The 15,374-nt window shown below is 31.1% G+C and overlaps 1 protein-coding gene across 3 annotated transcripts in view; it reads right to left on the reverse strand.

Moving 5' to 3' along the window:
- SORBS3 (sorbin and SH3 domain containing 3) overlaps window positions 1-15,374 on the reverse strand; it is a 1,673,489-nt gene that overhangs the window by 48,168 nt on the left and 1,609,947 nt on the right. For all 3 annotated transcript variants that reach the window (XM_044082929.1, XM_044082928.1, XM_044082927.1), the window contains one exon: window positions 1,169-1,275. In XM_044082929.1, the coding sequence (XP_043938864.1) occupies window positions 1,169-1,275 (107 nt within the window). The remainder of the gene's footprint in view (window positions 1-1,168; window positions 1,276-15,374) is intronic.

Below are 15,374 nucleotides of genomic sequence, written 5' to 3' on the forward strand. Positions count from 1 at the left end.
GAACATAACCTTAGAGAAGCAGGACAGGAGGTAAAAACAGAACTACTACTGAGGGCCTTTGCTCTAATCCCTTATTTATACCTTGATTATAGCAAGCTCAGATGCTCATAAGCCTAGTACTTATTATACAGCAGGAACTTCTTATTGTAACATTTGTTAATGTCTGTTATGTACTTCACAGAGAGATTCTAGTTGTTTACTGATGTACTATGTTCTTCATCTGTAAATATGTTGTAATTGCTATGTGAATTGTTAATCGCTATGTAATCCAATGTAACTACTGTCTGTTTGTTTTAACTGTGGAGTTTTTCTCCCCGGGCCTCCGCTGAAAATGGACCTACGTCCAGTCGGACACTCCCGGTCAACAAATATAAATAAATAATCAATTAATTCCTCGAAGGGAAAACAATCTGAAGTACCTGCTTATCAGACTGAAAACAGGTGATAAAGATGCAGACAACTGTAAAAAGCAATACATTTATTCTGGATGGAGAAAAAATACAAAGAGAAAATAATTTCATTCTGCTTGGATCAATAATCCAATGATAAACTATTAACAATCCAGTGAAGAGTAACTCTTGGTAGAATTACCATGAAGGATTTAGATAATATCTTGAAGTGCAGAAATATATCTTAGGATATGAAGCTTTGACGTGTCCAAGTTATGATACTGTATGTTTAATAAAAATGCATGAATTAAAAATATGGATAGCAAATAGCAAGACAGGAAGAATACAGATTACTCCGAATAGTGAGAATAGACAGTTATGCTCAAAAGAAAAAAAATCAATGGTTACTGGAGGAGGCAAACCTAAATAATCCACAGAAACTCAAATGACATAAAGTATCATTAGAAAAAGCCATCATTCAAGGTTGAAGGGCAGTGTAAAAGAGGAAAGCCAGTAATGCAATGGACTGCTGCAGTAGGCACAGTGAACTATTGGTGATGAGTCATCTGACTGATGACAGGACACAGCTCTGAAGAACTATCCCTAAGGATACCATGAGTTGATATCCACTTGATAGTACTTCAAAAAAACAACAGCAAACATGACTATGGTTATCTTTAATCATGACTAAATGTGTTTATTATGAATGTAGATGTATATCACTGGTGCCTAAAGAAATTACTCCAGATTTCTTTCCCTGGCCTATCCCAAACACTTACCAATGTACCAACCATCATCACACGTCTGCATGACATCGACCAGATCTCCCTCTATAAGCTGCAATTCATCACTGTTCTGGGGTGTGTAACTGTAAATGGCTTTGTATCTGCAACGAAGAAAGCAAACATGTTTAGCAGAGGCTGCTTATTTATCTTAACTCATCTACTCCACTTACTGCCACTCTAATAAGCAAAACAAAACAGTCCCAGTAATGTTGATGGCCAGTGTGACTAAGTGTGTCCAGTACTAGCCCAATGTTTTTTTATGGAGCTGAATGTCAGAACTTGTCAAAGTAGACTGTTACAGGGCTAAAAAAAAAACCCCCCCGGGGAAATTTTTGGGGTTTTTGTAAAAAAAAATTTTTCCCCCAAAACCCCTTTTTTTTATAAGGGGGTTTTTTTTCCCCCCCCCCCCCCCCCAAAAAAAAAAATTAAAAAAAAAAAAAAACCACAAAAAAAACCTAAATCCCTTTTAAAAAAAAAAAAAAATTTTTTTAAAATTTTTCCCCGGGGGGAAAAAAAAAAAACCCTTTTTTAAAAAAATTTAAAACCGGGGGAAAAACCCCCTTTTTCCCCCGGGTTTTTTTTTAACCCCCCAAAAATTTTTTTTTTGGTTAAAAATTTTTTAAAACTTTTTTTTTAAAAAAAAATTTTTTTTTTTAAAAAAAAAAATTTCCCAAAAAAAGAACCCCCTTTTTGGGGGGGGTTTTTTTAAAAAAAAACCTTTTTTTTTTTTTTTTTTTGAAAAAAAAAATTTTTTAAAATTTAAAGGGGGAAAGAAAAAACCGGGGGGCCCCCTTTTGGGGAAGTTTTTTTAAAAACCCTTGAAACCATTTTGGGGAAAAAGGGAAAAAAATTTTTTTTGGGGTTTTAAAAAAGGGCCCCGGAAACCCCCAAAATCAAAAAATGGGGGTTTGGGCCCCCGGGCCCCCCCCTTTTCCCCCCCCAAACCTTTTTCCCAAACCTTCCCCCCCCTTTTTCCAAAATTTCCCCCTTTGGCTCCAATTTCCCCCGGGGGAACTTTTGGGGGGAAACCTTTTTTGGGGGTTTTTTTTTCCCCCCAATTTTTCCCCCCCCCTACCAAAAAAAAAAAAATTTTTTTTCCCCGGGAAAGGGGGTTTTTCCGGGAAAAAGGGGGGAAATTTTAAAAAGGGGGGGGCCCCAAAACCCCCCCAAAATTTTTAAAAAAAAACCCTAGTTAAAAAAAGGGTTCCCCCCTTTTTTTTTTGGGGGTTGTTTTTTCCCCGTTTTTTTTTTTAAAAGTTTTTTTTTTTTAAATTTTTTTAAAAATTACCCCCCCCCTTACCCTTTTTCCCCCCAAAAATTTCCCCCCCAAAAAACCCCCCCCAAAAAAAAGGGGGGGTTTTTGGGGCCTTTGAGGGTTGGGGCCCCCAAAAAAAAAAATTTTTTCCCGGGCCTTTTGGGGGGTTTCCCCCCCGGGGGGGGGGAAACCAAAAAATTTTTAAAGGGTTTTTTTTTTTCCCTTTTTTTAAAAAAAACCTTTTTTTTTTTTTTAAGAAAATTTTTTTTTTTAAAAAAAAGGGGGGTTTTTTTTTTAAAAAAAAAAAACCCCCCCCCAAAAAATTAAATCTTTTAAAAAGGGGAAAAAAAAATTTTTTTTCCCCTTCAAAACCCCCCGGGAAAAAAAAAATTTTTTTTAAAAAAAAAATTTTTTTTTTTAAATTTTTTTTTTAAAAAATTTTTTTTTTTTAAAAGGGGGGGTTTTAAAAAATTTTTTAAAAAAAAATTTTTTTTTTTTTTTTGGGGGTTTTTTTGGGGGGGGGGAAAAAAATTTTTTAATTTTTTTTTTTTTGGAAAAAAAAGGGGGGGTTTTTTTTTAAAATTTGGGTTTTTTTAAAATTAAATTTTTAAAAAAAAAAAAAATTTTTTTTTTTTAAAAAATTTTTGGAAAAAGGGGGGGGGGGAAAAAATTTTTTTAAAAATTTAATTTTTAAAAATTTTTTTTAAAAATTTTTTTTTTAAAAAAAAAAATTTTTTTTGGGGGGGGGGAAATTTGGGGAAAAAAAAAAATTTTTAAAATTTTTTTTAAATTTTTTTTTTGGGGGGGGGGAAAAAAAAAGGGGGGAGGAAATTTTTTTTTGGGGGTTTTTTTCCCCGGGGTTTTTAAAGGGGGGGGTTTTTGGGGGTTTTTTTTGGGTTTTTTTTTTTTTTTTTAAAAAAAAAAAAAAACCCTTAAAAAAGGGGGAAAAAAAGGGGGAAAAAAACCCCAAAAACCCTTTAAATTTTTTTTTTTTTTAAAAAAAATTTATTTAAAAAATTTTTTTTAAAAATTTAAAAAAAAAAAAATTTTTAAAATTTTTAAAAATTTTTTAAAATTTTCCGGGGGGGTTTTTTTTTAAAAAAAAAAATTTTTTTTTCCCCCTTTAAAATTAAAAAAATTTTTTTTTAAAAATTAAAAATTTTTTTTTTAAAAAAAAAAAAATTTTTTTAATTTCCAAAAAAAATTTTTTAAAAAAAAAAAATTTTTTTTAAATTTTTTTAAAAAAATTTTTTTTAAAAAAAAAAAAAATTTTTTTTTAAAAAAAAAAAAAGGGGAATTTTTTTTTTTAAAATTTAAAGGGAAAAAAAAAAAAAAATTTTTTTAAAAAGATTTTTTTTTAAAAATTTTTTTAAATTTTTTAAAAAAAAATTTTTTTAAAAAAAATTTTTTTAAAAAAAAAAATTTTAAAAAAATTTTTTTAGTTTTTTTTAAAAAAATTTTTTTGGTTTTTAATTTTTTTTTTTTTTGGGGAGTTTTTTAATTTCCCCTTTTTTTTTTTTTTCAGGTTTTTTTTTTCCCTTTTTTGGGGGTTCTTTTTTTTTTTTTTTTTTTTTTTTTTATTTTTTTTTTTTTTTAAATTTATAAAAAAAAAAAAAAATTTTTAAAAAAAATTTTAAAAAAATTTTTTTTTGGGGCCCCCCAAATTTTAAAAAAATTTTTCCTCCAAAATTTTTTGGGGTTTTTGGGGGGTTTTTGGGGTTTTAAGGGGGTTTTTTTTGGGGGGGGGGTTTTTTTTTGGGGAAAAAGGGGGAAAGAAAAAAAAAAAAAAACCCCCCCTTTTTGGGGTTTTTTTTTAAAAAAAAAATTTTGGGGGAAAAAAAAAAAAATTTTATTTTTTAAAAAAACCCAAATTTGGCAAAAATTTTTTTTTTTTTAAAAAAATTTTTTTGGGAAAAAAATTTTTAAAAAAAAAAAGGGTTTTTTTTTTTTTTTGGGGGGGGAAAAAAGGTTTTTTTGGGGGGTTTTTTTTTTTTTTACCAAAAAAAAAATTTTTTTTAAACCCCCTTTTTTTTTAAAAAACCCCCCAAAAATTTTCCCTTTTTTTTTTTTTAAAAAAAAACCCTTTTGGAAAAAAAAAAAAAAAAAAATTTTTTAAATTTTTTCCCTTTTTTTTTTTTTTTTTTATTTTTTTTTTTTTTTGGGGTTTTTTTTAAAAATTTTTTTTTTAAAAAATTTTTTTAAAAAAAATTTTTTGGGGGCCCCCTTTTTTTAGTTTTTTTTTTAAATTTTTTTAAAATTAAAAAAATTTTTTTTTTTTTTAAAAAATTTTAAAGCAAATTTTTTTATTTAAAAAATTTTAATTTTTTTTTAAAAAATTTTTTTTTTTTAATTTTTTTTCCCCCTTTTTTTTTTTTTGTTTTTTTTTGGGGAAAATTTTTAAATATTTTTTTTTTAAATTTTTTTAAAAAAAATTTTTTTTTTAAAAAAAAAATTTTTTTAAAAATTTTCCCCTTTTTTTTAAAAAATTTTTGGAAAAAAAATTTAATTTTTTTTTTTTTTTTTAAAAAAAACTTTTTTTTTTTTTTAAATTTTTCTTTTTTTGGGGGGTTTGAATTTTTTTTTTTAAATTTTTTTAAAAGGGAAAATTTTTTAAATTAATTTTTTAAAAAAGGTTTAAAAAAAAAAAAATTTTTTCCCTTTTTTTTCCAAAATTTTTAAAAAGGCAAAAAATTTTTTTTGGGGAAAAAATTAATTTTTTTAAAAAAAAAAATTTTGAAAAAAAAAAATTTTTTTTTAAAAAAAAAAAAAAAATTTTTTTAAAATTTTTTGAAATTTTTTTAAATTTTTAAAAAAAAAAAATTTTTAAAAAAAAAATTTTGGGTTTTTAAAAAATTTTAAAAATTTTTTTTTTTTTTGGGGGGGGTTTTTTTTTTTGGGGGGGGGTTTTTCTTTCTTTTTTTTTTTTTTTTTGGGGGGGGTTTTTTTTTTTTTTTTTTTTTTTTTTTTTTTTGGGGGGAGAAAAAATTTGAAAATTTTTAAATTTAAATTTTTTAAAAGGGGTTCCTTTTAGTTTTTTTTTTTTTTTTTTTTTTTTAAAAAAATTTTAAAAAATTATTTTTTTAAAATTTTTTTTTTTTTTAAAAAATTTTTTTTGGGAAAAAATTTTTTTTTTTTGGGTTTTTTTTAAAAAAAAATTTAAAATTATCCCCAAAAAAAAAAAAAAAAAATTTTTTTAAAAAATTTTTTTTTTAAAAAAAAAATTTTTTTTTTTTAAAAAAAAAAAAGGCAAAAAAAAAAAATTTTTAAAAAAAAAAAAAATTTTTTTTTTAAATTTTTTAAAAATTTTTTTTTAAAATTTTTTTAAAAAAAAAAATTTTTTTAAAAAAAAAAAAAAAAAAAAATTTTTTGGGGGGGGAAAAAAAAGGGTTTTTTTTTTTGGTTTTTTTTAAAAATTAATTTTTAAAATTTCCCCCCCTTTTTTTGTTTTTTTTAAAATTTTTAAATTTTTTTAAAAAATTTTTTTTTTTTAAAAAAAATTTTTTTATTTTTTTAAAATTTTTTTTTTTTTAAAATAAAATTTTTTTTTTTTTTAAAAAAAAAAAATATATATATATATTTTTTTTTTTAAAAAAAAATTATATATTTCATTTTAAAAAATTTTAATATATATTTAAAAAAATTAAAAATATATAATATTTAAAATTTTTGTTTAATATAAAAAAAAAAAAAAAAAAATTTTTTTTTTAAAAAGGAAAAAAAATTTTTTTTTTTTTTTTTTTTTTTTTTTTGGGGAATTTTTTTTTAAAATTTTTTTGTTTTTTGTTTTTTTTTTTTTTTAAAAAAAATTTTTATTTTTTTTTTTTTAAAATTTTTTTTTTAATTTTTTTTTTTTTTTTCCAAAAAAAGGGTTTATTTTTAAAAATTTTTTTCTTTTTTTTTTTTTTTTTTAAAAAAAAAATTTTTAAAAAAATTGGGTTTTTTTTTTTTTTAAAAAAAAGTTTTTTTTTTTTTTTTTTTTTTTTTTTAAAAAAAGGGTTTGTTTTCATTGTTTTTTTTTTAACTTTTTTTGTTTTGGGGTTTTTTTTTTTTTTTTTTTTTTTTTTTTTTTTTTTTTTTTTTAAAAATTTTATGGGAAAAAAAAAATTTTTTTAATTTTTTTTTTTTTTTAAAAATTTTTTTCATTTTTTTTTATTTTTTTTTTTTTTTTAAAATTTTTTTTTTTATAATTTTTTAAAATTTTTATTATTTTTTTTTTAAATAAATTTTATTTTTATTTTTTTTTTTTTTCTTTTTTTTTTTTTTTTTTTTTTTTTTAAAAAAATTTTGGGGTTTTTTTTTTTTTTAAAATTTTTTTTTTTTTTAAATTTTTTTTTTTTTTTTTTGGGTTTTTTTTTTTTTTTTTTTTCTTTTTTTTTTTTTTTTTTTTGGGGTTTTTTTTTTTTTAAAATTTTGGTTTTTTTTTAAAATTTAAATTTTTTTTTATTTTTTTTTTTTGGTTTTTTTAATTTTTAAATTTTTTTTGCTTTTTTTTAAATTTTTTTTTTTAAAAAGGTGGGGTTTTTATTTTTAAATTTTTTTTTTTTAAAAAAAAAAATTTTTTTTTTTTGAAGTTTTTTTTTATTTTTTTTGGGGTTTTTTTTTTTTTGTTTTGTTTTTTTTTTTATTTAAAAATTTTTTTAACTTTTTTTTTGGGGGTTTTTTTTGGGGTTTTTTTTGGTTTTTTTTTTTTTTTCCATTTTTTTTTTTTTTTATTTTTTTTTTTTTTTAAATTTTTTTCCCTTTTTTTTTAAATTTTTTTTTCTTTTCTTTTTCCAAAATTTTTTAACTTTTTTTTTCTTTTTTAAATTTTTTTAAACAAATTTTTTTTTTTTTTTTTTTATATCCTCTCCCTTTTTTTTTTTTTTTTCATCATTTTATTCTTATCTTTTTTTTTATTTTATTTATATAATATTCTACATTTTAAAATTTTATATATATATATATATATGTGCACCAAATCCGTCCATAGATGCTGTTTTTTGCTTTGGAGAGGGCAGCTTTCACCTGTGCATCTGTGATGTCAGGGAGGTTACATTCAGTTGGGATAGGCGTTTGCTCCTCTGGGGGGGAAGCGAGGGGAGAAGTTTGTGCTGAATCTTTCTGCCAGGATGTTGGCTATGTCTGTAGGTTTGGTATATTTTGTACCGTTATGCAACAATTCAGAGCATATCTGGGAGTTTCCACCCATGTTTCTGACATAACTAAAGAAGGCCTTGTGATTATCTTTAGTGTCTAGGGCAATTTTTCTTTCGAAACTGGCCTTTGATGATTTTATGAGGGATTGAAGTTTCTTGCTAATACTGATCATCGATGTCTTTCCTTTTTGGGATTTTGCTCTGTCATGTAGTAGCTTCCTCATTCTGTTGTATAGCTTATTTATGGCCGGGGTCCACCAGACCGGTCTCCTGTTTTTGGAGGAGTGAGTCTTGGTTTTATTTGGGATAGCACGATCCATGCATTCCTGCAGGTGCTCATAGAATGCATTTGTAAAGGATTCTGCGGATTGGGCTGTATTATCCTCTGGCCCAGGGGCTTTGAAGGATTCCACCTCAGTCTTGAGAAGTGCAAAGTTGGCTTTGGAGAAATTCTTTACAGTGATTTCCTTGGCTGGGGGTGGGGACGGGATATGGATGTCCAGGGAAATTTGTTTATGGTCTGATCTTACCAATGAGGGGTTTACCTCTGGTGTGGAACAGAGAGTCCCGATGTTGGTGATGACCAGGTCCAATATGTTGTTCCCTCTTGTGGGAGTGGTGACCAGTTGTACCATTGCGTTTATACATTTTTAGAGTTTATAAATTCAAGGAACCGTTGGGCAAGGGTGTTTGGGCTTGAGTAGTTTTCCCAGTCAATGTTTGGGTAGTTGAAGTCACCCAATAACATAGTGTTTGGAGAGACCTTCATATTCTCCAGTGTTCTCAGGAATGCCAAGTGGGGTTCCTGTAATAGGGAGGGTGTTCTGTAGCAAGCTACAAACTGAAAGGCAGTTTTGCCCGCTGTTAGTTGCACATGGATGGTTTTCGATGCTTTGTGCAGTGCCATTAACCTGGAGGTGTAGGTATCTTTGATGAATATAGATACTCCCCCCCCTCCTTTTGTGCTTCGGTCCGAGGTTTGGGGCCGAAACGCATGGTATGAGTTATAACCTGGTAGTGCTGGGGGTGCTCTCAAGAGCCTTGAACCAGGTTTCTGTTACTGCACAGACATCGATTTTCTCCATACTGAAGAGAGTCCCGAAAGGCGTGCATCTTGAGGTTTAGACTTCTGGCATTGAGTAGCATTACCTTTAGTTTTATCTTTGGGTTGTCTATGGAGGTGGGTTTGTCCTTTGAGCCTTGCCTAAAAAGGCACTATGGGGTGGCAAGAGCCTTGGCCAGTATACCAGATGCCTAATGGTGACAGGTGCAAGCCGTCCCTACGCAGCAACGTGGCTTGTCGAGCATGTCATCCCAGGCTGACAGACACTGGATCCCCTTTGAATGACACCAATACTTTAGCTAATTGTTGAAACTGATCATTTTGTCTTTATACTGTGGCATCATTCTTGGTGAGGGCAAGATGCTACTCAAGGTCAGGGACAAACCAGCCTGGGCTACATGGTCAGAGAGCTCCTCTATGTCTCTTTTCATGTAGTCCAGGGAGGTACGTCTCAGGTCATTCACACCAGCATGGACAATGACGGAGTCATACTTGTACTTGCTCTGGAGTGACCCGAGTGCTTGTGTTATGTGGCGGATCCTGGCACCCGACAGGCAACTTACAGTGACCTTCTCCTTGTTCAGTCTGGTGAGTGGGACGTCAGTGTGCCGGACAATAGAGTCCCCTATAACAAGTGTATTTGGTGTGTTGTTTGGTCTTATGGGCTGTGACTGTGAGGCACACTGATTTTTGTGAGATATGTGATTTGTGGGTATTGTTGAGGGGTGGCTGTTGCTTGGCTATCTGCTTAGGAGGTCTTTGCTGTTTAGGCAGATTTTTATTTAGAGCCTCCGAGTATGTTTTTGTGTGTTTATGTGTTGGGTATGCAGATGCAATAGGTCTGTGTGAGACTGGATTTGTGGTGTGGGTGATTACCTTTTCCTCCTGACTGACTGTGCCAGTCTTGGGTTGAGAGAGCTCTGCCTCCAGTTTGGCTGTGCAACTGCATCTCTCACATGTATTAGAGTTTGTTGGAAGGAGGAGAGGGTTGTCTGTGTACATAAGGCAATTGTAACATTGCCTCAAAATTCCCAGATTCACCAGCTGGACTGGAGAGTAACCTTGAAACTGACCCTTGGACATACCAGATTAGTATAGGGAACTATTTTTTTTACTGATCAGATTAGGGAAGGGAACTGATTTTTCACTTGATCAGGAAGGACCAATCCGGAGTCTAATATTTATGAGAAGTCAAGGAGGGTGTAGTGCTTTAGTTAGTGTTTCCTTATAAGAGCTGAGCAAGTGCAGGGATTTAGTAAGAGAATAGAGTGATTACTTCGAGAGTTTGAACAGTTCTAAGGGAAAAAGTGAAGAGCAGACTTTGTGGAGCCTGGAATAGTTTAAACCTGTTTAGACAGTGCTGCCCGACGCTGCTTAGTGCGCAAAACCGCGCAAAAAGAGAGTTGTAGGGTTTTAAGAGAGAGAGAGATCAAGGAGTTTAGAATTGACCCAAAATGGCCAATAAAACTACAGCTTCTAGGTAGTAACCACTCCTCCAGGGACAGGCAGGCTGTTCAGTGTTAACCACTTCCACTGGTGAGCACAGAGACTTCCCTTTAGCCCAAGCAAGCACTGGCCTTCTAGAAACTTCCAAACAGTTCAGAACAGCAAATCTGTAACTGAACTTTCTTAACTTTCAGAAAGTGGGAAAAAAGCAAGATTTTTTTTTTTGTAGTTTAAAGGTAGCAGAGATACACAAGCAGCAAAATAATCACAACAGTGCAATAAATGACCCCACACTTGAGTGCTAGGCCAAAATCAGGTAAAATGCAGTTTTTAGAGAAAAAAAAAACAATTTTAAATTAAGTGCAACACAGGAAATGCAGTAAACAGGCTCTAGATGTGTTCCAAGTACTGTTACTGTTACAGATATAAACTTTAGCAAGCCGGAAAATGCCAAAAAGTAGGCGGCAAAGCAGTAAAACTTAAAAAAACAGAAGAAAAAACTTAAAATCACAAAAGTGGCTCCTTTTCTTCTCTCAGCGTTTTCTCCTCTTGGTAGGTGCTTCAGCAACAACTAGCAAGCCTGAAAAGACGCCAAAACCACGAGGCAGCCTTGTTTTAAGAGAGTATGTGTGTGTGTGTGTGTGTTATATATGTATATATATATATATATATATATATATATATATATATATATATATATATATATGTATATATATATATATATATATATATATATATATATATATATATATATATATATATATATATATATATATATATATATATATATATATATATATATATACACGGGTCTACTGCTTTTCATCGAATACCATGTATTCAAAAAGAGCATTAGACCGGCCAGTTCTGAAGTGCACTTATTCGAAAGTGCACTTTCGTGAACTCAGCTTCTACAAACGGATCGCACCACAGTGGAGGACAGCAGGAAAACATGCTATGTCCTCCACTGTGGTGTAGAAGGACCTTAGGGTTAGGGCACGGGTCATGGTAAGGGGATAGCTAGTAGGGCTATGCCCTTACCATGACCCGCATCCTAACCCTAAGGTCCGTAAATACTGCATTAAAAGCATTAGTAGCCCGTTCGCTGAAGCGGGTTTCGCAAAAGTGCACTTTTGATTATAAGTGCACTTTCGCGTAACCTAGGGTCTAATGGGTGAGTTTGAACAAGTGTATTTTCAAACTTATACAGCAGACCCATAGATATATATATATATATATATATATATATATATATATAAAACATTTACATATTTGCAGAATGTACAGATATATATACATATCTATCTATATATATATATATATATATATATATATATATATATATATATATATATATATATATATATAGGTCCAGTTTGTAAATTCAAAATACTGAAATCTCGAATTTCAGTATTTCGAACTTACAAAGCCGCATACTCCCATTTCCGAAACCTGCAGAAGCTTGAAATTCAAAATACCGAAGCACGGATATTTTGAATTTCTGCTTCCGGTGGTACAGTATGTGGATGTTTGGGTTTAATTTTGGTAAGTCTGTGTGTGTAAGTATGTTGGTTACGGGTTTAGTGTGCAGAAGTGTGTGTGTTGTGACTGTTATGGGTGTGTTTGAGGGGACTATAAGATGTGTGTTAGTTTTGTTTGTGTTTCTGTTTGTGCGATCTCGGAGTTAGAATATATAAGTAGGGGGGGTGTGGGGGGGGGGCGCATGGGTGGTGCAGGGGGGCTTGCCCCCCTGCTTATATGTAGTTTAGATGAGTTTGTTTGATTGTGGAGGGAAGTTTTGTGTATGTTTATGTGTGTAATGTATGTGTGGAGTAATTACGGGATTTTGCATTTTGCGGTTGTATGTTTGCGAATTTGTGAGATGTGGTTGGATTTTCGGCTTTGTGGTTTCGAAATACTGAAATTCGAGATTTCCATACTTCAAAATTACAAAGTGGACCCATACAGCTATATATGATATTTACGTATTTGCTTTGTGTGTATTAGCTACACTGCCATGGATTTTCATAAGATACAGTTTTGCGGTTCAGGAACTATCTACTGAACAGAACCTTTATGGTACTAAGTGCCAACTCATTCACAGATGTTGTTACCATTACAAAACTTATGTCAGAAGGACCTATGCTTGGCCTACTCTTTTTTCTCACTCGTCATTAAGAGGCATCCTTGCAATTTAACATGCATCTCTTGCACTCTGCATGCAGATGATGAAGTTCTTAGGAGAATTAATAAAAACATAAAGACAAGCTAGAGAATTGCAAGACGATTTTGCCACTAACTGGAGCAAGCTTGTCAAATACAGGATGCCTATTAATCTGCAAAAATCCACTGTCATGTCAGTTGGTCCAATTTAAAATAGAATGCATTACCCCACTTGTTATTAAGGTCCATACCGTTAATTCCATATTGAATGTCACACTCCAAAACTACCTTGGAATAGAATTAGAGCAAATCTTTCCTTCAATCTACATAATCAGCTTCATTCAAATTGTTAACATCAACTAGTAGGATCCAGGGTTTGGAGATCACCTACGTCTTTATTTATGAGGTCTATAATGATACATTCCATGGCCTTACAGATGAGGCTGGTCAGGCTTATGGGTCTGTAATTCCCCGACTCTGTTGCTAGGCCACCTTTGTGGAGGGGAATAACTGCTGCTCTTCTTCATTCCGGAGGAACAAAGCCTGTGATTGAAAAGGGTATTTGATGATGTTGGTTCATGGTACTTACAGGTGATGCTGGTTCATGGTACTTACAGAAGATGCTGGGTCATGGTACTTACCAATGATGCTGGTTCATGTTTTAGCTGGACAGATTAAAGTCCCTGTCACTATACTCAGTGTTGTATAGACTTCCTAGGGTTGACTTATGTCTGGCCTACAGAGCAATCCATGACCCAAACTAATGAACTTGCTGCATATCAGTAAATCAAACAGGAATAGGGCCACCCATTCCATGGATCTAAATATGGCCTATGACTTAAATAGGACATGCTGCAGGGACAGATTTATCTCTCAATGACTGCCATATCTTTGGAGCAGGCTACTAATTCATGTGAAACAGAGCACCTCTATGACACCATTCAAGAGGAACCTGGATGAGTGGATGGAGCACCGCAAATTTTTACTGAGGATACAGCCTCCTCCTGGACATGGGCAGTCATCACTAAATGCAATCTTGGGTACGGACTAGCATTTCTATGGTATTAGATTTTGATGAAACAGCTAGGCATAAAACGACTTCTAGGTCAACAGCCTAGTAATCTCCTATGATCCTATAAATAAGCATACCTCAGCTATGAACTACGAAAGGTTATTGCAGTAATCATTGCATTACCCATACTAGAGTTTGCTTTGTCTTTCTCACCCCACACAGTACTGCAAACCACTGAACAAATTTTCATTTTTATTTTTCATTTATCGTTCTTAGTCTGCTAATAATTAAATGGTCACCAACCACAGCCAGAGCCATCTTTCTACTCAATATATTAACCTCTTCATTAACGAGTCAACAATGACAACCCTTCCCAAAAATGTCCTCTTGGTTATTAATAATTCATGATTCTACACAAATGGTTAAGTACTAATTTTGCCTTAGCCTGCTTATAAAACAACCTCTGTTCATGGGATACAATGTTTAATCAGTTGTACTACTCAAAAAAGGTGAAGGACCAGTGCAGACAGTATGTGTTTGCATCAGAGTTAAAGGCTAACAGACCAGGTACTCGTTTCCCCAATACTAATATTAATCTTTCAGACTCATCAGTGTAGCACATAGCTGGATTCATTATATTAATGTAAATGTGCATGTATGCATACAGTGGGGCACATAGCTGGATTCATTATATTAACGTAAAAGTGCATGCATACATACAGCATGGAACATAACGGGATTCATTGTACTACTGTAAATGTGCATGCATGCATGCATACAGCGTGGCACATAGCGAGATTCATTATACTACTGTAAATGTGCATGGACGCATACAGAGTGGCACATAGCTGGATTCATTATACTACTGTAAATGTGCATGCAGGCGCATAGCTGGATTCATTATATTAATATAATATATACATATACATGTATGCATACAGCTATATATTAATGTAAATGTGCATGTATGCATACAGTGTGGCACATAGCTGGATTCATTAAACTACTGTAAATGTGCATGCAGGCGCATAGCTAGATTCATTATATTAATGTACATATACATGTATGCATACAGCTGGATTCAATATATTAATGTAAATGTGCATGTATGCATACAGCATAGCACATAGCTGGATTCATTATATTAATATAAATGTGCATGCATGTGCACAGCGTGATGCATAGCTGGATTCATTACATTAATGTAAATGTGCATGTATGCATACAGCGTAGCATATAGCTGGATTCATTACATTAAGTAAATACACATGTATGCATACAGTGTAGCAGTCATTTTTGACATGCTAGTTATGATGTTAAAATTCTATTTAACGCATGTTTAGTTTAGTAAGAGTGTTGTGCCACACGTGAACTGATATATTTCTGGGGTAAAAGCTATTATTCCAGTGGTACTATTGATTAGTAAAGCTCAGAATATTAAGTTCCCAAACATAAATGCTACACTTTTTCTTGTTATATTGACTATTTTACCTGCTACATTATGTATTGACAAAGTATGTATATTTAACATGTCAGAGTCCTTGTACTGCTATTCATTTGAAAAATAAAGATTACTTTAATGTTTTATGTATATTCTGTTGCACTGTGTACACATTTCTGTTACCATCAACCAACTGAAATGAACAAATGTCAAGTGTCGTCAATTACAGACATGTACTCTGCTTTAGCCGTATGGCCAAGGTCATGACTGAAATGGTCCTTGCAGCAGTCCTCCCAACTAATTACCAAATGTAAAATATCTGTAGGAATTGTTCTATTTTTACTATTTTTATTTATGGAGCTTTTCTCCTAGGGTTGCTTCTGAAAATGGGCTCTGCCTAGTAGGGCTAACACAGATCATTCAAATACTTAATCGGTATTTTGTTGACTGTGGATATGTTTCCTCCAACCCGCTGCTGCCTTTAGGTTCCTTTACTGCCACTTCACTACACTCCCATCTTCTGCAGTTCCCATGCCATGAGAGGCTCCCGAGTGTGATGCTCACTAGGAGGGTTCTCCCTTCCAGCAGAGGTTCAGCACAAGGAGAAACCCCACGTGTGGGCTGTTAGCACAAACACCTACAGGTCTGGAGAAGCAGGTCATGCCAAGCAAGAAGCCATCGCACT

This window comes from Protopterus annectens, chromosome 9.part0 (genome assembly GCF_019279795.1).
Source record: "Protopterus annectens isolate FY-2018-M chromosome 9.part0, PAN1.0, whole genome shotgun sequence".
Classification (NCBI taxonomy): Eukaryota; Metazoa; Chordata; order Ceratodontiformes; family Protopteridae; genus Protopterus; species Protopterus annectens.